The 25,579-nt window shown below is 37.3% G+C and overlaps 1 protein-coding gene across 2 annotated transcripts in view; it reads right to left on the bottom strand.

Moving 5' to 3' along the window:
- The window catches only part of NIPA2 (NIPA magnesium transporter 2), a 33,829-nt gene that overhangs the window by 3,111 nt on the left and 5,139 nt on the right, over positions 1-25,579 (bottom strand). For both annotated transcript variants that reach the window (XM_045285817.1, XM_004699731.2), the window contains exons 2-5: positions 15,995-16,225; positions 13,905-13,961; positions 1,754-1,844; positions 379-539 (exon numbers count right to left, since the gene is read on the bottom strand). In XM_045285817.1, the coding sequence (XP_045141752.1) occupies positions 379-539; positions 1,754-1,844; positions 13,905-13,961; positions 15,995-16,133 (448 nt within the window). In that variant the 5' untranslated portion in view covers positions 16,134-16,225. The remainder of the gene's footprint in view (positions 1-378; positions 540-1,753; positions 1,845-13,904; positions 13,962-15,994; positions 16,226-25,579) is intronic.

Below are 25,579 nucleotides of genomic sequence, written 5' to 3'. Positions count from 1 at the left end.
TACGGAAAGGTAAGAGGCCCCAAATAGCTAAAGCAATGATGGCAGAATAACTAAGTATGGTTCATGCTTCTTTGTTTTAAATTATCCTATCTAAAAAAAAAACAAAACAACAACTCAGTGCCATTGAAATGGGTGATTCATAGCAACCTATGAAGGTACAAATATCAAATCATCCTGGTACTACTGGTGTAACAGGCACAGACCAACTGAATAAAATTGAGTTCAAAACCCAACCCACACATCAATGCTTAACTGAATTGTGACATGAATCCATCCAATGGGGAAAGAAGAGTCTCTCGAAGAAATGGTGCTAGAAAAGTAGATTTTCACATGCAGACAAAAAGGATCCATGTAATAGGAAGCTTTAATTTTTCTTACCTGGGTCCCCTAGCTTGTGAGACATTTCATTTAGGGTCTCTATCTCTTCTTCTTTTGGAGCATGAATGACCATAACTGTAGATCCTAAAATACTTAGCAGACACCCAATTTTCCCATGAAGATTAAGTCTTTCATTCAGAAAATATGATGAAAGAATAGCACTAAAATGATTTTAAAAAAAAGTGAAGCGGTATCAACACATAATCAACTAATTTTACCATTTTAAAATATTAACATAACTTGTAATTTAAAATATTGACAGTACAAGATTCTGGTTTTCAGCTATAGTAAAGAAAATACACATGCAATTGTGAATGTTTCTAAGAAATCACCTGCTTCATCATACACAAAATCTATTACTTTTTATAAAAAGTCTATATAAAATAAAAGGATCCATACTTTATACAAACAGACTTTTATTAGGAACTTGTATTTAAACCAAGGCTTAATAGTAAGGTCAACATTGTCACTGATAGATGCAGCCTTCGTATTTGTTCCTTTAATCCTACACAGTTTGCCTACTAGTCATCAAATCATAGTACTTTATGGTGAGTTTTTCCTACATCTAAAAAGAAAATACAGATGTTATTTTTGTATACAATATCACTTAGACAAGTGTTTCATTTACTGTAATTTTTATTTAAAAGTCAAATAGAAAAAGCAACTGAAATCCTAGAAAATAGAAATGTACTTTTATATTATCCAATTAAGCTGGAGGAGGAAGAGAAGTTTGGTTAGAGTTCTTTTTGGTTGTTTCAAATTTTGATTAATGTATATAAAATAAAAATGCCATACTAAATGGGAATATAGAGGGGGGTGATATAGGAGGAAAATACAGTATGAGTCTATAAACACAATGATACAAAATACAGAACAAAGGTATGCGCCATAATTACATATAATACCCTTTCCAAAAAGATTAAAAATACCCATCAATTTTAGATGAAGAAACTAAACAGACTTCAATTTGTATTTAGATGTTGGGGTCAATCATTAACAAAAATAAGATATATCTTATCCAAACAAATACATAAGGCCAGACCTTCAGAAGCACACAACATGACTCCCAGGCTATTCTTCACCAATTACCACCTGACCTGTCAAGCAGTACATGTTGTGACAAGTACAACTCAGCACTTAAAAAACTTAAACTAGAACCAAGCATAAGCAAGGAAAAGCACAGAAGCATTTTCTTCCACATCGGCAGGCTTCAGTATGCACAAAGGTTATTGTTTTAAAAACCTACAGTGCTTTTACACATAAACTCAACGGTGTTTAAGTGCAAATCATGTTAAAAATGTGATAGACAGTACTATAAATTTTATAGGTTAAAATACTATCCACCATTTTGACATATGACGCATAGTGTCCTTACCTTACAAGGACGCTGAGAGCCCCTAAAGGAGTCACTAATGTGGCTGGTGCAAACGCATATGCAGCGAAGTTGGCCACCTCACCAGCTCCCACTAGGAGATGGGCAACAACAAAAAAAATTTTCAAATAGGAATATAAACTCTCGATCGCAAATGTCTGTGTTTTTATGTAATTTTATATATTACTTCAAGAGTAACTAGTCATTTATTTCACCCACATATTTAAAAGGCTGACCTATAAATTATTAGAAAGCATTAAAACCAATTAGAACAAATGCATAATTTTAACTGAAGTAATCCAATTTATGCTTATGTTTAGGTTTTTAAATATTACTTTATACTTCTATGCTTTGTCAATAAACCCTAATCAATGAAAATAAGACAAAGCTGAGACATGTCTTTTTCACTGTGTCTTTCTTAAGACCCAATTTAGGTGTGAAAAAAAAAAAAAAAAGACCCACTTTAATGTTCAAAATGCATCTATGTATCATGTCCTGTTCTAGGACCAGGAAAAAAGGCAGGAGCAAAACAGCTCTCAGAACACTTGAGGCCAACTGCCAGATCTTTCTTCCACAGACGGGTCTGAACACGTAACCACTGCCCCACTGCTGTTGTGAGGTGCCATCGAGTCGGCTCCAATCCATAGCGACCCTGTGCACAACAGAATGAAACACTGCCAGGTCCTACGCCATCCTCACAATTGTTGCTTCCCTGCTAGATGGTCACTTGTTTAACTTCAAGCCTTTAAGACCCCAGACAATATATCTTGTAAAAGCCAGGGACCAACAGTTTTCTTCACATTAGCTTATGCACCCATTTGTCTTCAGGATCGTGTAGGAAAGGAGAGCATCAGAGAATACCAGGTTATTAGAACCAAGTGTTCCTGTGTTGAGGGAGGACTTGAGTAGAGACCGGATGTTGGTCTGCTACCTTAATACTTAACCTATAAATATATGTACATAGACCTATATCCCTATCATTATATGTTAATATATTTACATCTGTACCAGCCTTTTTATATGTAATACATATAAAATATAAAAATATAAGGCATTTGAAATAAAAGTATGGAAGTACTATTATCATAAAAACAAAATATCACCACTGCTATTATTATTATGTAAACTTTACTTCAAAGCCAAAAATCAATAAAGATTAGTTCATAAACATAAAGGCTCAATTTATCTGTAAGCAACAACTATAAATAAAGCTATAACTTTACTTAGTAATATGACCTTAGAATGTAAAAATCCTAAGTTAACACAATAAAATTAGATAAGCATAAAATAAATGCTAAGGATATAGAAAATTTAAATAGTAAATTGAGCATAACAGATAAATGTTACTGAACATTAGATTTACTATATATTGGGTGTTTCCACATATTGGCCATTATATTTCAAGGAGTTTAGTTGCAATGTTTCAGCCTTGTCATCTAGGATAGCCCCCTCATCCCTTGTTGTCAAAGGTACTGACTTAAAAAACAAACCAAAAAGCCTTGGAGAAACTCTTATTTTCTGGGTTTTAATTAATTCTACTTTCTTATGTGTTATCTGTCCCACTTGTTCTATAAAATTCTTTCTTGCTTAAGTTTCTTTTTCATTCATTTCTTCCACTAACTAGGACATTACTCTTTTATACCCAATGTATACCACGTACACTTAATCTGTCATATGTAATGTTAATGTTGATCTGTAATTCCCTTATATATATGCCATTTTCTTGGCTTCTTCCCATCCTCCATCTCCGAACCTTCTTTCTGAATACCATATATACTGGAGTAAAAGCCGACCCACTTATCAGCCGAGGCACCTAATTTTATAAAAAAACCGGATGAAAAATGTGCTGGAAAACTCAGCTTGTACATGAGTATATGAGGTGAATTTCTTTCCACTTACAGAATACCCTTCAATCTGTTTTAACATAGCTAGGTTCATCTAAATCAGTGGTTCCCAACTTTCCTAATGTCGCGACCCTTTAACACATTTCCTCATGTTGTGGTGACCCCCAACCATATTACTTTTGTTGCTGCTTCATAACTGTAATTTTGCTACTGTTATGAATAGGGTAACCCCTTTGAAAGGGTCACTAGACCCCAAAAGGGGTCACCACCCACAGTTTAGAACCATTGGTCTAAACTATTGTCATTTAGTTTTTATTCTTGAAGGACATTTTCAATGTGTACAGAATTATTTCTCTGCCAGTTTTATTTTTTAGCAATTTAGAAATAGGCTTCTCTGTTTTCTAGCATTAAATAATACTAAAATTACCTTGTCCTTCTTTTACAGGTACTCTGACATTTTTTTCTATGATTGCTCTTAAGACAGTATGTTTGGTTCTCAGCAGTTTTATTATGATATATCTAAGTCCAAATTTTATTTTCAAGATGATGCTTACCTCTTGCTGGGCTTATTTAGTCTGTGGTTTAATAACATTTTTTCTGTTTTGAAAAATTTCAAAACTCATTTGACAATTTATATCAATAAATGCACACATTAAAAAAGAACTAAAATCAACACCTTAATCCAACCAACATCTCCAACCATTAAAAAACAAAAACAACCCTAGTTATCAGAAGAAAGGAAATAACGAAGAATCAAGCATAAATTAAAAAAAAGAAACAACCAAAAATAAAAAGAATCAAAACTAACAGCTGGTTCCTTGAAAGATTAATAAAACTGATGAACCACTGGCAAATTTAACAAGAGGATGCAATTACTAGTATGAAATAAAGGAAGTGATATCCCAAAAGAACCTACTGAAATCAAAAGGACAGCTAAAGTAATACCATAAAGAACTATACCTCAACAAAATTGAAAACCAAGGGGAATGTGAAACTTCTAGAAACACACTACCTCTTCAAACTGGCAAAATCTCAGGTAGAAAATGGCAACACATCACAAAAGAAGAAATTGGCAAGCCATAAAAAACTCCAATCTAAAAAGGTTCTGACTTAGCTTCACAGGCAAGTTCCACCACTACCACCAATGCTACTCAAATTATTCCTGAATTTAGAAAATGGAAGATTACTCCCAATTCAGTTTTATCATGTGAACATAACCTTGGTATCAAAAACAAGCAAAGACGTAATCAAAAAGAAAAATTTTAGTCAAAGGTACCTATGAATAGAACATTGATGCAAAAATTGTTAACAAAATCTGAATCAATAAAATCTAACAATATATCCAAACAATAATATATCACAACCAAGGAGCATTCACCCCAAGTAAGCAAGAATAGTTAAAATAAGAAAAATAATCAATAAAATCTATCACATAAATAAAAGGGAAAGCACATCATCAAATCAGTGTGGAAAACATAGTTCACACCCATTCTTAATATAAATGTAAGAGCAATTCCTCAAGATAATTAAGAGCACATATACAAAACAACTGCCAAAATTACTCTCAATTGAGAGAATGAAAATATTCTCTTTATAAATGGGAACCAAAAAAGTATCCTTTGGCGGGTGCATAAGCAAATGTTGTGAAGAAAGCTGATGGAGCCCAGCTATCAAAAGATGAACGCCTGGGTTCTTAAAGACTTGAAGGTAAACAAGCAGTCATCTAGCTCAGAAACAACAAAGCCCACATGGAAGCAGCACACCAGCCTGTGTGATCATGAGGTGCCGAAGGGATCAATTACCAGGCATCGAAGAACAAAAAAAATCATATCACTGTGTGCTCACCTTCCCAATACGATCACTGATGACAAATGGGTGCATAAGCAAATGTGGTGAAGAAAGCTGATGGTGCCCGGCTATCAAAAGATACAGCGTCTCGGTTCTTAAAGGCTTGAAGATAAACAAGCGGCCATCTAGCTCACAAGCAACAAAGCCCACACGGAAGCAGCACACCAGCCTGTGCAATCACAAGGTGTCAAAGGGATCAGGGATCAGGTATCAAAGAACAAAAAAATCAAATCATTGTGAATGAGGGGGAGTGCAGATTGGGAACTCAAGACTGTAGGCAAATGGACATCCCCTTATGGAAGGGTCGTGGGGAGAAGAGCCTGTCATGGTGCAGTGTAGCAACGATGAAACATACAACTTTCCTCTAGTTCCTAAATGCTTCCTCCGCCCCTTGCCCCCACCCCCACCCCCGACTATCATGATCCCAGTTCTACCTTACAAATCTGGCTGGACCAGAAGATGTACAATGGTTCAGATAGGAAGTGGAAACACAGGGAATCCAGGACAGATGATCCCTTCAGGACCAGTGCTGAGACAGTGGATGGAAGTTGGGATGGAAAGGGGGAAATGATTACAAGGATCTACATATAACCTGGGGGATAGACAACAGAAAAGTGGGTGAAGGGAGACGAAGGGCAGTGTAAGATATGACAAAATAATAATAATTTATAAATTATCAAAGGTTCATGAGGGAGGGGGGAGCGGGGAGGGAGGGGGGAAAATCAGGAGCTGATACCAAGGACTCAAGCAGAAAGTAATGCTTTGAGAATGATGATGGCAACATATGTACAAAGGTGTTTGACACAATGAATGGATGGATGGATTGTGATAAGAGATGTACGAACCCCCAATAAAATGATTTTTTTAAAATGTCCTTTGATCAAGCACTAGTATTCAATATTTATTGGAAGCCTTAGCCAGAGCATTAAAGGGAAATAAAAGGCATCCAAATTGACAGAGAAGTAAAATTCCATCTGCAAATGATATGCTCTTTATAAATATAGAGAAAATCCTAAAGACAGCACAAAAACTACTAAAACTATCATAAATATTCAACAGTTTTGAGGTGCAAATAAACACATAAAAACCAGTCATATTCTTCTACACTAACATTAAGAACTCTAAAAGGGAAATCAGGAAAAAAACATTTAAAATAACTACACAAAATATGAAGTACTTAAGAATAAACCTATTCAGAAAACAAAAGACCTATTCCAGGACAACAATACTATAAGCAACCAAAAGAGACCTATGTGAATGGAAGAATATACTATAGATATGGATAGAAAGACTTTACTATTGTGAAAATGCCAATACTACCCCAAACAATCTACAAATATAATTTAATTCCAATCCAGATTCCATCATATTTTTTTAAAGAGATGGAAAAGCTAATCACCGACTTTACATGCTGTGACAAAGTGAAATTATTTGGTATGCATCTTCTTTCCATCGCCCTTTAAAGTCTTGCCATATGGTTGGGCGAGACTGAAAAATGAGAACAGCCAGTTTTTCCATTTCACTGGATATAAAATGAATCATTCCAGAAACAAAAGCAGAACACGTAGGGCCGACAAGAAAGCAGGGCACACGAGACCCTTGCGTGGAGAGGCGACGAGGAGCAGCACTTAGCCTGTGAGGCCGCGGCAAACTGGCTGACTCATGGAATGAGTGCAGCAGAAGTGGAGCGCCTTTGGGCAGGAAGCTGACTTACAGAGTGGGGTGTCTTTTGGACATTAATTAGTGCTAAAGAAGCTTTCTAACACTTGCCTGAGCAGAGCAGAAGCTAAGGGACTACTGCATGGCTGAGGGGCCTAGTACCAGAGTGAAGCGTCTGACAGCATAGCTAGTAAGAGGTGCTGAAGATTAAAAATCTGCATCCTTACATTTTATAACCTGGCAGCTCACCTAATAAGCCCAATAAATATGAGTACTGTCTTTGAGCTCAGTGTGGCTACTGCAATGAATTATCAAACCCAGCAGAGAAGTACAGTACCATGGGAGAAACAGTGTCAGAAGATGGCTAACGAAGGCTATAAGGTAGAAGCATGTCTCACCTATTTCAAGGAAATTACCCTTAGGCAGTTATGGAGTTGGAGCTGGAGGTCAGATGTGGCTTCTACTCCACTTCTTCACCCACGCAGGAAACAAACCCTGGATAAGTAAACTCACCCTACTGCCATCAGGTCAGTACCAACGCACAGGACCCTATATTTGGTTTGCAAAGCTGTACATCTTTATGGAAACAGATATGCTCATCTTCCTCCCATGGAGCAGCTGGTGGGTTTGCAAAGCAATGCTGAAGAAGAATAAATTGGTAGGTCTCACACTCAACTATGAGACAACCACGGTAGTCAAAATAGCCTGGTACAGACCAATGGAAGAGAACTAAGAATTCAGAAGTAAATTTATTTATTTATGGATAACTGATCTTTGAAAAAGTGAATTTCCACTTGCAGTAAAATGGAATAGAATCCATACCTTCCACTATATACCAAAATTAGCTCAAGATGGATTAAAGATCTACCCGTAAAATCCAGAGTTATAAGGATCATCAATGAAAACATTAAGGACAGACTTAGGGGTCCTAATACATGGCACAAGTATACTATCAAACATAACTAAAAACACTTAAGCGGCAGAAAATAAACTAGATTAGTTTATCTAATCTAGTTTATCTTAAACTAGATTAGGACCTCCTAAAAAGTGGACAAATATACAGCTAAAGAGTTCACCATAACAGTTTAAAGAGAAGCCACAGAGTGGGAAAACCTTTTGATAATGATATATTTGGCTGAATAATCTCAAAAGTTTATATAAAACTTTAACACCTCCATAAGCATTAATGGCAACAAATGTAAAAACTGTTACATATATTATTATGAAATAACAACAATAATCTATGAGTAGATACATATATACACACTTATGGATCAAATGGTACTCTACTTCAATGTATAAATGTGACAGATGATATATCTACAAAAGTATTTATATGTGCTGCAAAGTTATATAAACTTCGTAGTCACAGGGGCACACCTTGAAGGAATGCCTTATTCTGCAAGGGATCACACTAGAGGAACCTGGGTAGAATTAGAGAAAAATGTAGAACAAAACTCAAAATGATAAAGCACATCAGGCTTACAGATCAAGGCATGAATCACTGGTCCTGGGAGTTCAGGTTAAGACTCAGGAACACTAAGGCCAAATGGCCTAACAGTTAACAAAGACAATGTTTTACATCCTACTTTGGTGAGCAGCAACAGGGGTCTTAGAAGCTTAGGAGTGACTATACAAGGGGTAAGTGCTGGTCTCTCTTAGGGAGTCAGAACAAGTGAAATCAAAGACAAAAGGAAACAATTAGTCCAAAAGACTCGTGGAGCACTTGAACACCAGCCTCATGGTCCTAAGAGCAGAAAAACTAGATAGATGATATCAAACTACCATGCTGACCACTCTGAAAGGGCGGGACAAAATGTGTAACAAATTCAAAATCCTAAGAAAGACTAGGCTTACTGATCTGACACTTGCAGAACCCCTAAGAATATGGCCTGAGTAGGCCTTATGTACCTATCCAGCAAGAACTCAAGCTCAACTTTCAGTCAAAATAGACACAGGTTTACAAGGTGAACAGTAACATAAGGAAGATAAATACTCATCACAACAATCAACCATATACGATTTTTGCCAAGGGCTAAAGCCCCAGGGGCAGGCATACTAAAGAAGGTAAAGAAAAATAGTAACCACAGGGAGGAAGTGAGAAGAGTAATGTTATATTGAGATTGTAACCAATATCTAAAAAACCATGTGTATAAAATGCTGAATGGAAAACCAATTTGCTACCTTTCACCAAAGTTATAAAAAAATTTTTTTTAAAAAACCTATGTAGCACAGATCTACTCTGACACACATGAAGTTGACATGAGTCTGATTGGGTTTGACAACAACTGTCACAACACATCAACAATAATCCAGCATGAAAGAGAATGACACAAAGGTTGACCATCAGAAGTCAATAATTACTGAAGCCATCTTGGAGGCTACCTCCTTACTCCAGGTTAGGCAGGGTCTCATCTCGTGGCCTATACTTTTACCGTTGATCTAGAATGTTCTTTTCTTCACCATACTTTGCTGATGGTATTCAAATCTTCAGCAACAGCCTCATAAGGACGAGTAGTGGGCATACTCATGTCACAAGATCTAATGTTCTAATATTAGGGCTATAATCAAATGAGAGTTCAATCCATTCATTTAACTACGGTTTCTCTATGTCCCAGTTCATGTTTGGAGACACGGTTATCATTTTACTGTAGCATACAACAGATCATCCATCCCGCAAGGGACTTGATGTAATTCTATTGTCAGCAACATAATCATACTAAATGGTAAAACACTATTGTGCAAAGGATTTTATGCATGTGTAGAACTTCTAAGTTGAGGAGTCACCTAAGTCCACCCAGAAGCACACCAGCTTGTACGATCCGAGGACTGTAAACAGTAAGATCCAAACTCAGAGGAGGGAAGGGTACCAGTTCCTTGATTCTAAACACCCAGTTTATGGACTGCTATGGATGATAGTGGAAGCCCAAGATCCATTTTCAGGGTCCCTATGTTGATTGAGTCCTCAGTGAATCCCCACTGTCCATAGAATCTGAGCAGCCCTACTATCAGAAAAAGAGCTTTTTGTAAAGTGGTTCTTGGAAGTTGGACTTAGACTGGAATGTAACAACTTATCAGCAGATCTCCCTTTCAATCTGTCCTAATTTTTTTTCCAAATAGTTTTATTGACATATAATTCACATATTATACAATTCAATAGTTAAATCACATCAAGAAAAGTTGTACAATCATCACCACCATCAGTTTTAAACCATTTTCTTCAATCTTGTACTCATTATTATTAGCTCCCGATTCTGCTAGCATCCCACCCATAACCTCCCATGCTATTTCCCCAAGGGAGCAGTAATCCAGTTACTGTTTCTATAAACTGTAACTGTTTATTTACCTGTCCTGGATTTCATATACAGGAAAATATTAAAACAACAACAAAAACTAACAAGAATAACAAGTTAAAAGATAAAAACCTCACTGGAAAAGAAAGCAGAACATACTAAAAACTGGAACAAATTTACATGGATCACAAATTAGATCAAATGATCAGATGCTAAATTTGAACGTAACTTCATTGCAGCCATCCACTTTTCAGGGCACTCTACATATCAGCACGGCTGTGCACACCACTGCTTCATGGCCAGAGCAGGTTCGCCAGGGGCTTAATCCAGGTGTGTTTTTTTTTCAATTCAAACAGCTTTAAAATGGGTCTAAGAGGAGATCAAATGACATTCCATTTTGACCTAACTACATCTGCCATAACTGACTTTACATGCTCAACTATGATTGTACAGGATTCACTGGAGGCTAAATCCATGTGTGGGTCCTACAAATGGATTTTGGGTTTCCACTGTCATCCACAACCTTCTGCAAAGTAGGTATTTACAATTTAAGCTCTAATGCCATTCCCTCCCTCCTTTAGATTTGGATGATATTATTTACAATCCTAGGATCACACAAGCTGAAGTGCTTTTTCCATGTGGACTTAGTGGACATCTCACTTAGCTGCTTGTTTGAAAAGAAGGCTTTAAAAAAGAAAAGAAGCCTTTAAGACCTCAGACACTATTCTGATAGCCAAGTACCATCCAGTTTCTTCACCACACTTTACTATAGCATCCATATCTTCAGTGATTTCTTCATGAGGTCAAGGATCATGCAGGGCCGTGTCATTAGAACTAAGGGCTAGAATTAAGTGCAAACCCAAAATCCATTCATGCGTCTCAGGCTCACTTTAGAGATCATTATCATTTTATGTTAGAGAACATTGTCAGTCTTCCCCCTGGGGCATCACTGCCATGGCCATCAAGTCAATGTTGACTTATAGAGGCCTCATAGGGCATGGTAGGGCTGCCCCTGTGAGTCTATGAGCCTGCAAATCTTCACAGGAGTAGAAAGCCTCTTTACCCTGCAGAACTTGCTGGTGGTTTCAAACTGCTGACCTTGCAGTTAGCAGCCCAATATATAACCATTACAGGATAGTGTCATTTAGTTTAGCCAATGGTGTAGAATTTAAAACTGTTGAGAAAAGGAAATCCTACCAAGTATAGGCCAGCTATGAACTATAATACATGAATTGTTGACTTGTACTGATTCAACTCTTAAGTAACTGGTCACTAATTAAACAAACAATGGAGGTTGGTGATAGGGCATATCTTCCAATATTCATTCACAAAAGCAGAGCCATGCCTACAAGATTAACATGTCACAATGAAGCAAGGAAGACATTAAAATAGTGTATGGCAGTTCTAGACCACCACTCATTGGGCAACCTAAAGGCAAAAGATTCGAACCACAGTCCAACATCCACCAGTTCTGTGCCCTTGGGCTAGTAAAGTCATCTGCTTCTTACACTGGGGAGTTTCAGTTTTAAGTCCACTGGGTACAGGTGGATGTAAGGTAAAAACCAGTTCATTTAGTGGGGATTCCACATCAGGTCCTTCTGGTGTGGCCTACGAAGGATGTTGTACACCTCGGAAGGATGGAGTCTAAAGTTCTGGTAGCCTATAGAGCACAGAATGGGTCACTAATAGAACTACAAAATAGAAATAGAAGAGAAACTACGAAAGGATCAAATTAGGAACCTACTATCAGGTATATTCTCCCATTGGGTTCCATGTAAATGTTAAGTGCTTTTTTCCCCTTTGGGAGGGTGCGCTCCTTGTTTTCCTACCAACAGAAGTATTGCCTTCTCTGAGACATATGTGCCTCCTCCTCCTATCTTGACCTGAATTTCCAGTGAAGTTTCCTAATCACTCTGGTGGGAGTATCTGTTGGAATGGAGTGACCTTAAAACAATTTTGTGTGGCAGCAACTGAATAATCATCTCCCTCTCCCCAGACTTTGAAAAAAAGACCCCAGATGAGGTAGTGTCTCTGTGGAAGTGGTTTTTAAGAGGCACACTTAGAAGGGGTAGAATGTGCTTCGTGGACAATAGCAAACTCTCTCCTTCAACTTAAGGGCGCTTCATGGACAATAGCAGACTCTCCTTCACCTTAAAAGCCTGGATTAAAAGAATGCATTGCCCTGGGGACAGTGACCTGCCTTCACCCTGGTGTTTACATGCTAAAATTTTAATATCCTCTGCTTCTCTCAGATTGAGGTCTTTCTCTGTTTTAGATGACCATTGTTGCTGAGATCTTTTGGGCAGGGGGATAGGGCAGCATTCTTTGTAGTTATTTTGTATGTTTTTCTGTATACTGTAGCCAGGATGGGTGGATTTATGAAGACAGTAATTGAAATAATACTCACCTGGGGCACAGAAAAGGAGAATGGGGGAAAAAGGGGCCAACACCAGTGAGTACAAGGAGGAAGTAAATGCTGCAAACTTTATTATGGTGATGATTGTACAACCTTCCTAATATGATAGAACTACTGAATTGTATGTGTTCATTATCGCTCAATAAAACTAATTTTTTAAAAAATAGATGCAAAAAAGAAATATTCTCTTACCAATACGGCCAGCTCTCTCTCTCTCTCTCTCTCTCTCTCTCTCTCTCTCTCTTTCTTTCTTTCGCTCTTACACTCAAATACTGGTGTTTCAGATGCCTTTCTTTGGTCCCTATCTAAGAATTGAGTTAGCTATCCTTTCATTTCATACCTCCCTTTGTCCTTAGCATTCATCAATAACTCAATACATTTTAATCTATCCTGTGTATTGTTTACCTCCCATTTGAAATGTAAGCTCCTTATAAGTAGGGAGGTAGGAACTTTTCAGTTATGTTTGGCTTGCTTTTTCTGCTAGTACCTAGGACAGTTTTTGGCACATAAGAGGTGATCAATAAATAAATGTTTGAATGAAAAGTCAAAATAGCAGCCTCTTCATTTCTTTGATTGTTCTTAAACTTAGAAATTTTGTTCCACATTCCGCCTCACTGCTTTTTTTAGTTTACCACAGAACATTTATATAATTGTTTGATCCTGAATACTTTTGAAGACTCAGTATCTTTAAGGATGTCTTCTATGTACCTTTTAAAAAGAGATGATCAATATAAACTTGAACAGCTTTAACAATTACACAGCTCTTCTTCAATTTGGAATGGGAATCAATGGAGGGAGGAATTGAGAACAAGATGTTTTCTAGGACCTTTCATTTTTAAATTCCCTCTGAAACTGAGAAAAGTCAAGAAAACATGCATCAGACATATTTTAATCAAAGTAAGTCTTTTACTCAAGTAAAATATGCTATAAAGCAACTGAATGAAATTTGTAAGCTTATATTTTAAATATTTTTAATGTTCTTTAATTTTAGTCAATTGTTATTGTTTTAAATTGTATAATATGATACTGTTCTTAAATATGCAAATATTCTAGTGTATAGCTGTAAGATTTTCTGAAAACATTTTAATACATACTTGATAAGAGTCCAGCCCACCACAACCATTCCTTAAGATATGCATGGCCGCCTTGACCTGTGAATGAAGAAATACTTTGTTTTGAAGGATTATATGACTTATATAAATTATACCAACTATTACTATTGATAATTCTTAGTCTCTTTAGTTGCCACTTTAAGTAAAGGTTTCTGTATACATGGATAATTTCTTTTTTTTTTTAAATCAATTTATTGGGGCTCATACAATTCATCACAATACATAGATCAATTGTGTAAACCACATCTATACATTTGTTGCCCTCATTATTCCCAAAATTCGCTTTCCTCTTGGGTTCCCGGAATCAGCTCATTTTCCTTTTTTCCCCTCCCACTCCCGATAAATAATTTCTTAAATAATATTTTTATGGTTATTTTAGGTAAAGTGTATATGAGAATAAAAATGTTAAAAATGTCAGAACTATATGTAAGTGAAGGAATTAAACCAATCATTACATTCTGGTTTATTGTACACTCAACTGCCATTAGTAAAGTAAAATCCCATGACATAATAGTCCCGACTTCTAATGAATTAGTCTGAATTTAAGTAATCCCACTTATGATAGTCACCTCGGACAGTCCTGTGGTGGTTAGGCACAGATTGAGCACTGCTCAGCCTGGGGCCACCATGGTAATCATCCCAGGCTTATCTTTCACTCGAACTAATAAAATAAGTAAGTCACTGATTATGAACACCAAGTTTATGAGCATTTCTTATATACCTATTTCTACAGACACAGATGTGTGTCAAATTGACACATGAAGGAAACCACACATTTTCTTTAAAAAAAAAAAACTTATTTTATTTACATCAACATAACTATATACTATTAACATAAATGAACTATGTGATACTATATATTTAAATGAAATTCATAATATTTAACATTATACAACCTTTGAGATACTAAGTTCAACATATCCCAAGTGTAACTTGGGTTGGTCAGTATGATAATCTCCACTGAATTGTTTGTCTTTACATTTGATGTTTACTTTCTAAGAACTTTTGGACTACATTTCTATTTATTACTGAAGTAATGCTTTCATGAATAAAATAGATTACCTGGGATTAATACTCATTTTATGTTTGCATCAAATTGATGCATATTCAGAGATAGGTATTTTGAGCTTAGAGGGCTTAGAAGTAAATTAATTTAGATATATTTTTCTCATTAAATGGATAAAAGTCAGAAAAAATGGTAGACAAATAAAAACCATTTTTGTAATTTTCATTGATGAAATGAAAATGCATCAAAAACAATGAGACTGAGGAAACTAGTAGATGTCAATACTTTTTCCTTTGCCCACTATATACCAATAAATGATACTGATTTAAGATTGCTGAATTAGGTTTGTCAACAGAGGTAGCACAGAAGAAAGTGGTATTTTCATTGTCAAAGTTATGTCTTTTCAGGTTGAAACCGGTCTAAAAGTGAAGCACCGGGAGGATGAACCAGTCATGATGCAATCCTGGGACAGCTGAAGCTGTCAAGAAGAGGCAAATTATGGAGTAAAAGTGGGGTTCAATTATAGCCAGTCTTCCCAAGGACCTTCTAATTTTGTCAGTAATTTCTGGAGGAAAAAAAACCTACACCGCCCAGAGGTTTACTACTGAACCTTAAGTCAGGGAAGCTCTTTCTTTCCTGATAAATTGAAATTATCTAGGAAATCTGTCTAATCTGAAAGGCAGAATTCCCCTTAAAGCTGCTTAACTATCACAGACCCTTGTCTTAATTTTGTTTAATAATTTAATATTTCTTTCTCTGCAGGCCTATCAAAATCTAAAGAAAAGGCTAGATGCTAATTGGACATTGGTCCCTATTTCCACTTTTGTAAAAAAAATAAAAAACAGCGGAACTAAAGGAGTGGGTAGTTGACTTATTTTAACATCTCAGTTTTTGAGTTTCCTAACTAAAAAACTGATCTCTGATTTTCTGTAGAATCTGGAATTCTTCCATAGTTCGAAGTTTTGAGTATAATCATTAGGAATAAAGTCAAGGGTGGCTTCTGTTAACAGATCTCAGTATATACTCAATACTGATGTCCATCAGATGCCTCGTGAGACACACTTACCTGCTCTCATAGAGCCTTTTCTGGCAAGTCGCAGGAGGCCCTTTTTCTTCAAAATGAAACTCCCTCCAATGAAAATGCTGGAGCTCATAGCCAATCCCAGACCAATATAAAAGTCATATTTTCCACGCCCGTGGTTCATGTCGTTTACTACTTAAGAAGTTCCTGTGAACTACATTGATCACACAACAGAGAAATTGCTGGTTCTGGAGCAGGATGGGACAGTCTTCAATTCTAAACAAAAAAAAAAATTAGAATGCGATTTTTATAGAATGATCTTAAGAATTCTCATGTAAGTCAAAATGGTACTCCTCTTATCTTCTCAGAAAGAAACATTTTATTACTATTGATAACATATACTCACTAAATTTTACACCAATCTATTCCTTCAGTATGGCAATATATGAGATGACATAAAATTAATTCGAAATGATTTATAAACTCAGGTTTACTATAGAAAAAAAATACAGTCCTAGATAACTGTCCACAGTAATAAAATTTTGCTGATTAAATTTTTTTTTTTTGCTGATTAAATTTTTACAGAAAAATCCAACCATAACAATATACAAATATAACTTAAATATATATTCCAATTTCACAATTGTGCTTTTTGAATAATCAATAGAGAAACTAAACATTAGTTTACTCTTAAATTTTCATTTACTTATAAGAAATATATATGGATTTAAGAATATGAAAATATACTCCCCATTAGAGAGTGAATGGAAAAATGATAAGAAGCTCGAGTGGCACAGTGGATCAAGCATCTGACTGCAAAGTACAAGGTTGACAGCCAGTTCAAATCCACCAGGCATCCCAAGAGAGGGAAATGTCTACTCCCACAAAGATTTACAGTCTCAGAATGGATAAGGAACAATTCTACTATGTCCTATGGGGTCACTTTAATGAGAATCAACTCAAAGCCAGTGGGTTTATTGAGAAGGCAGAGTTCAGTTATTTTGTTAGTACAGGATGACAAAAGTGGCAGATAAACATTTACCAGAGGTGTGGGGTGTGGAACCAGAGCAGAGCACTCGAGAACATGAGGACAACAGGACCTAGAAGGCTCCATGAATAAGGCAGTGTGACTCGAATAGGAAGTACAGGAGTACAGAAGCCTACACAAATCTTTCTATCAGAAACCCATTGGGGGAAAAAATCTTTCTAAATGCACAGTTCATAAACTCTGAGAAATGTAGGAAGCAGAGAAAACACAGTATTTAGGTTGATGATTATTAATAACTGCCTACAATTTCCTGGTTTTAGGATCTTTAGTCCTCAAACTAATTTGTAATTCAGTTGTGATCACTTTGACTTCACTAACCTAATTTTCCTTTCTCCAGGTCATGAGACCTTGCCCCATTAACCTTGCCTCTTATTTTATCCAACACTACATATTCTGTACGTGTTTATGTTCATTCATTGACTGTCCAAAGAAAGCTTTTGACCTTCATGGGGAGACATAAAATAAGGGCTAGTAAAAACTATACTCGTAAACACAGCATCACCAAACTGCGTTGATAACACTCCAGGCATTAAAGTGTCAGCATTTTAATTTGTATAAGATTATGGTTCCCATAAATTTTTTCCTTTCTTTAAACTTTTGTTGTGGTTGATAATATATTTAATATAACAAATATTTAAACAGTTTTTACTTATACAACTCACTAACATTAATTATATTCTTCAAGTTGTCCACCCATTCACAACTTTCTTTTCTGAGTTGTTCTTCCCACATCAACATAAAGTTCCTAACTAATCTTTCAATTTATAGGTAGTTCTTTAAAAAGAACTCTACTCAATGCAGACCTTTGTACTACCAAAGTAAAATGATTATTTGGTTCCTTTTTTCTAATTTTTTTAATTGTGAATTAGGTGGGGGCTTACATTTCGCAGCATTTTTGTATTTAACAATTTAAACAACGTAACAAGCCTTCCAAGAACTTGCTCGCCTTCTTTTTCTTTTTCTTCTCTAGTAGCCTTATTACCTTCTCTTTCAACTTAGCTAACACCGTTCTACAATGCAGTCCTTGCTTTCCCTTCCCTCCCACCCCTGGAAGGTTAAAAATCTGTTTTTTATTTGTTATCAAAAAAACTTTATCTTGAATTTGTCTTGTATAACAATGGCCTCACGCAATATTTTTTCCTTTGTCATCTTTATTTATTAAATACTTTTATTAGTGGTCTTACATCTCTAATCACAATCCATACATTCATCCCTTGTGTCAGGCACATTTGCATGTATGCTGCCATCATCATTTTCAAAGCATTTTCTACTTGAGCCCTTGCTATCAGCTCCTCATTTTTCCCCTCCCTCCCCCCCTCACACCCTCCTGAACCTTTGGTAAGTTATAGATTGTTATTTTCATCTTACATCATCCTCTGTCACCCTTCACCCACTTTTCCGTTGTTCGTCCCCCTGGGAAGGGGTTATATGTTAAACCTTGTGGTCAGTGTCCCCTTTCTCCCCCCACCTAATCCTCCTGGTATCTGTATTCTCATTGTTGGCCCTGAGGGGTTTATCTATCCTGGATTCCCTGTGTTGTGAGCTCTTTTCTGTAGCAGTGTGCATGTTCTGGTCCAATTCAATTTGTAAGGTAAAACTGAGGTCATGATAGTGGGGGGAAGAAAGCATTAAAAAACTAGAGGAAAGTTGTGTGTTTCATCGGTGCTATGTTGCACCCTAAATGGCTTGGCTCATCTCTACTTTGTGACCCTTCTGTGAGGGGATGTCCAATTGTCTACAGATGGGCTTTGGGTCTCCACTTCATGACCCCCACCCCCTGCAGCCTCACACAATATTCGTCCCTTTGTAATATAACTAACTTCACAGAGCCTAATGTCCTCCAAATTCATCTATGTCATGAAGTGTGTTACAGCTTCATCATCACTCTCATGATGTGTAATATTCCATCGAGTGTGTGTACCAACATCTGTTTATAGATGGTCTACTGATGGGCATTTAAGTTGTTTCTATCTTCTTGCAAGTGTGAGCATGCTCACAAAAATACCTATCTGTGCTACTTCTGTAGGGTAAGTAACAAGGGATTGCTGGGACATAATAGTATTTCTATTCCCAGTTGTTTAGGATAGGGTTATACCCGTTTAGTGAGCAAGTTAGAGCAATTGAAAGCCCAGTTTTGACAGACATATAATCCCACACAGTCACCAAATTATCTGATGCCTAATGTGAAGTATAAAACATAAATGAACAATTCTGCATCAGAGGAGGAAGTCTCAACTCCACATTGCTTAGCACTGTCCATTTTGTTAAGTGTGCACCCATTAAAGAAGTCAGTAAAGAGTGTCCTGAGTGAAGAGCAGGAAAAAAGGGAGACAGGACTATCCCAAGGGCTTTCACGCCAAGCACATTCTGCTCATGGCACTGTCATCCTACGGTCACAGTTTTACAATCCCACCAGCAGAATATAAAGGCTCCAATCTCAACACAACCTCCTCAAACGTCCTTCTGTTTTTGTTTTGTTTTGCTTTAACTCTGCTTGGTAATGTAGAGGATGAAGGAAACAGACAACCCAATTGTGAGGATGGACAAGTCTAGGCAGTTACACAGTCACATTACTTGGAACTGACCTGGTGACACCTAGCGATAACAAACGCTATTTTAAAATTCAGAAGCCCTGGTAGCTCTGTAAGTAAAGTGTTGGGCTGCTAACCATAAAAGGTTGATTGTTCAAAACCATCAACTGCTCGGTGTGATAAAAATGAGGCAGTCTGCTTCCATAAAAAGTTACAGCCTCGGGAGCCCTGTGGAGTAATTCTACTCTGTTTATGGAGCTATTTAAACCTCTTTTTTCTTTTCCATTTTATCTACTTATTATGGAAAATTTCAAACACAAAAGCATAAAGGGCTCTTTTCTTTTTTTAACTAATTTTCTAATGTTCCCAGTTGGACCAATCACACATATATAGCTTCCCAGAGTATAAACAAGTCAGGACGCCACACCTTTCCTTCACTTCATCTACTTTATTTCCCAACACAGATTAGTGGCTCCTGTTAAAATAGTAGCTTACCCTTAGGGAGTTCAAATGATTAAGCACTGATCACGAGACAAAATGTTAAAAGTAAGGACTGGCTGTCTGCTTCTGAACGGTGGCAGCTTTCAAATCCCTATGGAGCACTTCTACTCCGCACACGGAGTTCATTCACCCCTTCAAAACGGCCTCAAAGGCAAGGAACTGCCTCTATTTAGCGTCCACTCTGGGCTCAAGGTCAGTCACATGTCAGGCTGTTACAAAAGCATTTTCAACAACTCTAAAATCCTATTATTTTTTATTCTATTTTTTCTACATATTTTTGAAGCCTTCTTAAGTATCAAAATGTAACTATCATTTTATCCAAGCTTATCCTAAAATAAACTACTGAGTATCCAGAAAAAATTTCCACACAAAAAGCACTCATTTCAAAAACTTTTGGAAATGGTTAGTGGTGATTGTACACAATATGGTGAATTGTACACTTAAAAAAGGGTTAAAATGGCAAAACATCTGCTATGTACCTCTAACTACAATAGGATTTTTAAAAACAAAGCAAGCCACCAAAGATGATGATGAGGGTAGGTGGGAAGATACTTATTTATAGTGGTAAATGTGATTTATAGAAGCCTTTTTAAATTAGATTGGATTCGTTTGTTTGTTTCAATTCGGTCCTCTTTGTTCACTGGTGGAACACTTTACCAGTTGTGAGGTATATGAGTGTGGAGGGGAGAACGACAAGCAACATACACTCTGGAAGGCTTTAAATAATAAAGCAGTTTTCAGGTACTACACTAAGTAAATGAGTTATTTCACTGAACATTTAACCTAGGATATCAACATAAGTGTCCTAAAGAAATGCCCTGATTCTGAAACCCAGTAATGCTCTACTTCCATTCTGTGACTAAAACTAGTGGCAGTTCAGAAAGCTGTCACAAAGATACTTTTTACGCTTAATTATTAGCCATAAAGCAGGACCAGGCTTAAAGACAGCTAGACAAGTACACTTGCTAAACTTCACTTCAACTAGGTTCCCAAAGCAGACATTATGTGCTCCAGTTAGCAATCTGCCCTTTGTACTTTGGAGAAACACTAGCGGAAGGCCCACCCCAACTACTATTGTTGCTTACAGGCGACAATCTGTTCAATAAACACATACTCCCTATGTACTACGTGGCAGGCAATAAAGTTACAAAGATTACCAAAAGGCCCTGCCCTCAAGGATTCAACAGATAAAAATTCTAAAATTAACGTCCTTAAATTTTAAAGACTCTTAAGATTTCCAGCGTTTTCTTTCTAAACATAACTTAATTTACTAATATTTACAAATACCTATGTTGACTTTTTAAAAACATAAGAATTAGAGGATGAAATAAATCTACCTCAAAGAAAACAAGATGAGATTAATTCACCTACGTCTACAATGTGGAGAACATGTAATATAACTAAATGGATTGGCCTTCCGAAGTCTACAGGGAAATCGTAAATTAACATTGGCTTTGTAAAATGACAGAGTAGGAAACACAACCACCGAAGTTCACAAACTTTCAATATCAGACATGAATTATATGTATATTTGTGTATATGTATATAAATATGTATTTGTCAAAGCACTTTCAATATTTCATTTTCACAAAGGCTTCAGGACGTTTGTGGTGAAGGTCTCATGAGGAAGAAATAAGCAGAGCAAGGTTAACTAACTTGTCGCACAACTGGTATCACCATGAGAATCCAGTCTCCTCTGTCTCAGCCTTCCCCACGCCCACAAGCAACAGCTCAAACCAGTCTCTCAGACTATGTTCACTCTACTCCTTAGTGTGTTTTGACAATACCATCAACCTAATCATCCATGAGTGTCAGATGGACTCCACTTCTAAATACAGCCTCATATGTGCTCAAACGAAACCCTGCATTTGTGTGTTTCTCTCTACCCAAATGGACACAGATGAAGTCACAATGCTAACTTACCATACAATGTATACGTCATTCTCCTGCTTAAAATTTAGAGTGGCACCCCATTCTAAACAAAATTCTAAGTAAAAATTTTGTAACCAGGTAATTAAAATCTTTCCTTATGTGGTCCAACTTGTCTTTTAAATGTTACTTCCCAATACTCTTATATACTTTGCTATACCAAAGGGCAACACACTGATCTATTTCTACTTTCCCTCTTCCATGTTTCTTTTCACACTATGAGTTTCAACTGAAAAGTGCCTAGTTCAAAAGGCACCTTCTCAATGAGCCTCAGCTGAAGCCTACAATGTTTTCTAAGCCCCCTCAAATTTACCTGAGGCTCTCTTGGGATACTTATATTTCAGCCTGTATGATGGCTATTTATATACATAACTCATAAACCCTGCATTTAGCTCCCTGTAGACAAGTGAGTTACACAATCCACAGACATTACTGAGTATTTACTATGTTCTAGAACAGGGGATAAAGCAGTGCATAAAGGACAAGCTCCTTACCCTGGTGAAATTTACCTTCTATTAGAGGTAGTGTGTGGCAAAACAAACAAGTAAGATAGCATAAGGGGGTTCCTAAAGTTCATGTTTCATTATATTTCAATTGCCCTTTTCAAGAACTTTCTGAAGTCTTCTCATATATTGGAAGATGGTAAACGCCACTATAAAATGTGATGTAAAGGGTGTTGGGGAGTTGAGGCAGGAGGACTTGAGTCTTTTTTAATTACAGTGCTTTAAGAGACCTCGCTGAGGAGGTAACAGACTAAAGGCTTAAAAGACCTGGGAAAAAAGCAGTCTTGAAAGAGAAAAAGCAAGTGCCAACGCTTTGAGTTGTGAGTTCATCTGCAGTTTTCTGTAAAAGTCACTCTGCAGATAATGCTTGAGTAAAGGTCAGTAGGATGCTACTGAAGGGCAAGATGATGGGACCATAAGCAGCCCTCTGGCTCCATACAAATCTAAAGAACTTGAAACAATCCATTTATTTTACCAAATTGTAATGTGGATACACCTGTTCTACTTCAAGTTTATTTACACAAAATAAATACACTTAGGCATGCATAAATGCTTAACGCTGAGTATGAGTATGAGGGTCTACAATATAGGCAAGTCTACCCTGTTCAATTATGAAAACATATTCAAATTTAAAAATTCCCATTGGAGACAGGACCTCTCATCTACTGCTGGTGGACTTGTAAGTATGTACAACCACTATGGAAATTGATCTGGCAATATCTAAAACAGATGGAAATTGAGTTAACATACGACCCAGCAATCCCCCTACTGGGCATATACCCAGAAGACGTAAGAAACAAACCAAGGACAGACATCTGTGCTCCAATGTTCATTGCGGCACAGCTCACAATTGCAAGGAGTTGGAAGCAACCAAAATTTCCATCAACTGACGATTGGATTAAAAAATTGTGGCATATACATACAATGGAGTACTACGCATCGCTAAAAAGCAGTGATGAACATATGAAGCACATCGCTGCATGGGAAGAGCTGGAGGATATCATGCTAGGTGAAGTAAGTCAGGCACAAAGGACAAGTACAACATGAGTCCACTGAGGTAGCGTTAAAAAAAAATTGCCAAGAAATCAAGAGTGACCTCAACAAATGGAAGAATATCCCATGTTCGTGGATTGGAAGACTCAATATAGTCAAGATGTCAGTTCTGCTATAAAGGCACTATATAAGTTTAATGCAATCCCGATACAATTACCCTCATCTTTCTTCAAAGAAATGGAAAAACTGATTACCAACTTCATATGGAGAGGGAAGAAGCCCAGAATTAGCAGAGAACTCCTCAAGAAGAAGGGCACAGTGGAGGGGCTTGCTTTACCTGACAGCCACAGTTGTCAAAACCGCATGTTATTGGTACAATGACAGATACTCAGACCAATGGAAAAGAACTGAAAACCCAGAAATAAAATCATCAGCAGACAACTGATCTTTGATAAGGGCCCCAAAAATATCCAATGGGAAGCAGATGCCCTCTTTAACAAGTGGTGCTGGGAAAAAATGGATATTTACCTGCAGAAAAATGAAGCAAGACCCTTATCTTACTCCATGCACAAGAATAAACTCAAGATAGATCACAGACCTTGAAGTTAAACCCCAAACTATTAGGGCCATCAATGAGGGAATTGGGACCAACTTGAGAACTTTGGCACAGGGAATACATAGGCTATCAGAAATAGGGAAGGGCAAAAACACAGAAGAGTCACAAATGGACAAAACACCTGTGTACATCGAAAGAATTCACCAAGAGTAATAAGAGAGTCCACGGACTGGGAAAACATCTTAGCAATGACACATCAGACAAAGGCCTTATTACTAAAATCTACAATACTCTGGTAGCTTCCACAAAGAAAAAAACTAATTGCCCACTTGAGAGGTGGGCAAAGGACTTGAACAGAAGTTTCACAGAGGCAGAAATCCGAATGGCCAACAAACATATAGAAAATGTTCCCGATCTTAAGCCATAAGAGAAATGCAAATTAAATCAACAATGAGGTACCACCTAACACCCTCAAAGATAGCCCAATTTAAAAAATCACAAAGCAACAACTGTTGGAGGAGCTGTGGGGAGACAGGAACTCTCATCCACTGCTGATGGACTTGTAATTACATACAACTACTTTGGAAATCGATCTGGTCATATCTAAAACAGATGGAAATTGAGTTACCATACGACCCAGCAATTCCCCTACTGGGCATATACCCAGAAGAGGCAAGAAACAAACCAAGGCCAGAGATCTGTGCTTCAATGTTCATTGCGGCACAGTTCACAATTGCAAGGAGTTGGAAGCAACCCTAATTTCCATCAACTGATGATTGGATTAAAAAACTGTGCTATATACATACAACGGAGTACTACGCATCACTAAAAAGCAATGATGAATGTATGAAGCACATCGCTGCATAGGAAGAGCTGGAAGAAATCATGCTAAGTGAAGTAAGTCAGGCACAAAAGGACAAGTACAACATGAGTCCACTGAGGTAAGCGTTTAAAAAAAAATGCAAAAGGGGCATAGGGAAAAGGTTACTGTATACAAACATTCTTGGGGTCAGGACCAGGTAGTATGGCAGGGACCAGATCAAATGCAGGGATGCACATGGTAGACAACTGGGGAGGAGGTGGTGAAAGGGAAAAAAAAATGATGAAAATAAGGAAGAAATGGGTAATGGGGGCACGGGGTGCTAGGGGAGGGTATTGTTTATATCTCCACAGGAAAAGAGGGACCAGACTTCAACCCAGTGCTCAAAGGTGTAAATGCCAGCACGGAGTAGGGAACCAGTGAAGAGGTCTGGGGGGCTGGCCCCAGTCCCAAATACTAAGTGGATGCCTGCCACTCCCCCAAAGAGAATTTATTTCAAAGGATGGCACTGAATCCACAGCTCCGGGAGAGGGATTTATCTGATCGGAGCACACAGGAGCAAATGACAGGAAGGAGGAGAGACTGGAGCACACCCTGGCCCACCAGGCCTTGAGGACTACGACCCCAATTAGAGCAGCCAGTTCACAGAGAGGACCACATGGCCAGCCCCACTATGAGACAAGATGCCCCTCACTGATCCATGGCCCTGCGGGGGACAACAGCAGAGACACAGTGTGGGAATTGCACCC

Source organism: Echinops telfairi, unplaced genomic scaffold, assembly GCF_000313985.2.
Source record: "Echinops telfairi isolate 266 unplaced genomic scaffold, ASM31398v2 ScPeMD7_7475;HRSCAF=8513, whole genome shotgun sequence".
NCBI lineage: Eukaryota > Metazoa > Chordata > Mammalia > Afrosoricida > Tenrecidae > Echinops > Echinops telfairi.
Note: the sequence above shows the minus strand (reverse complement) of the source record. Positions and strands in the feature narration are given on the sequence as shown.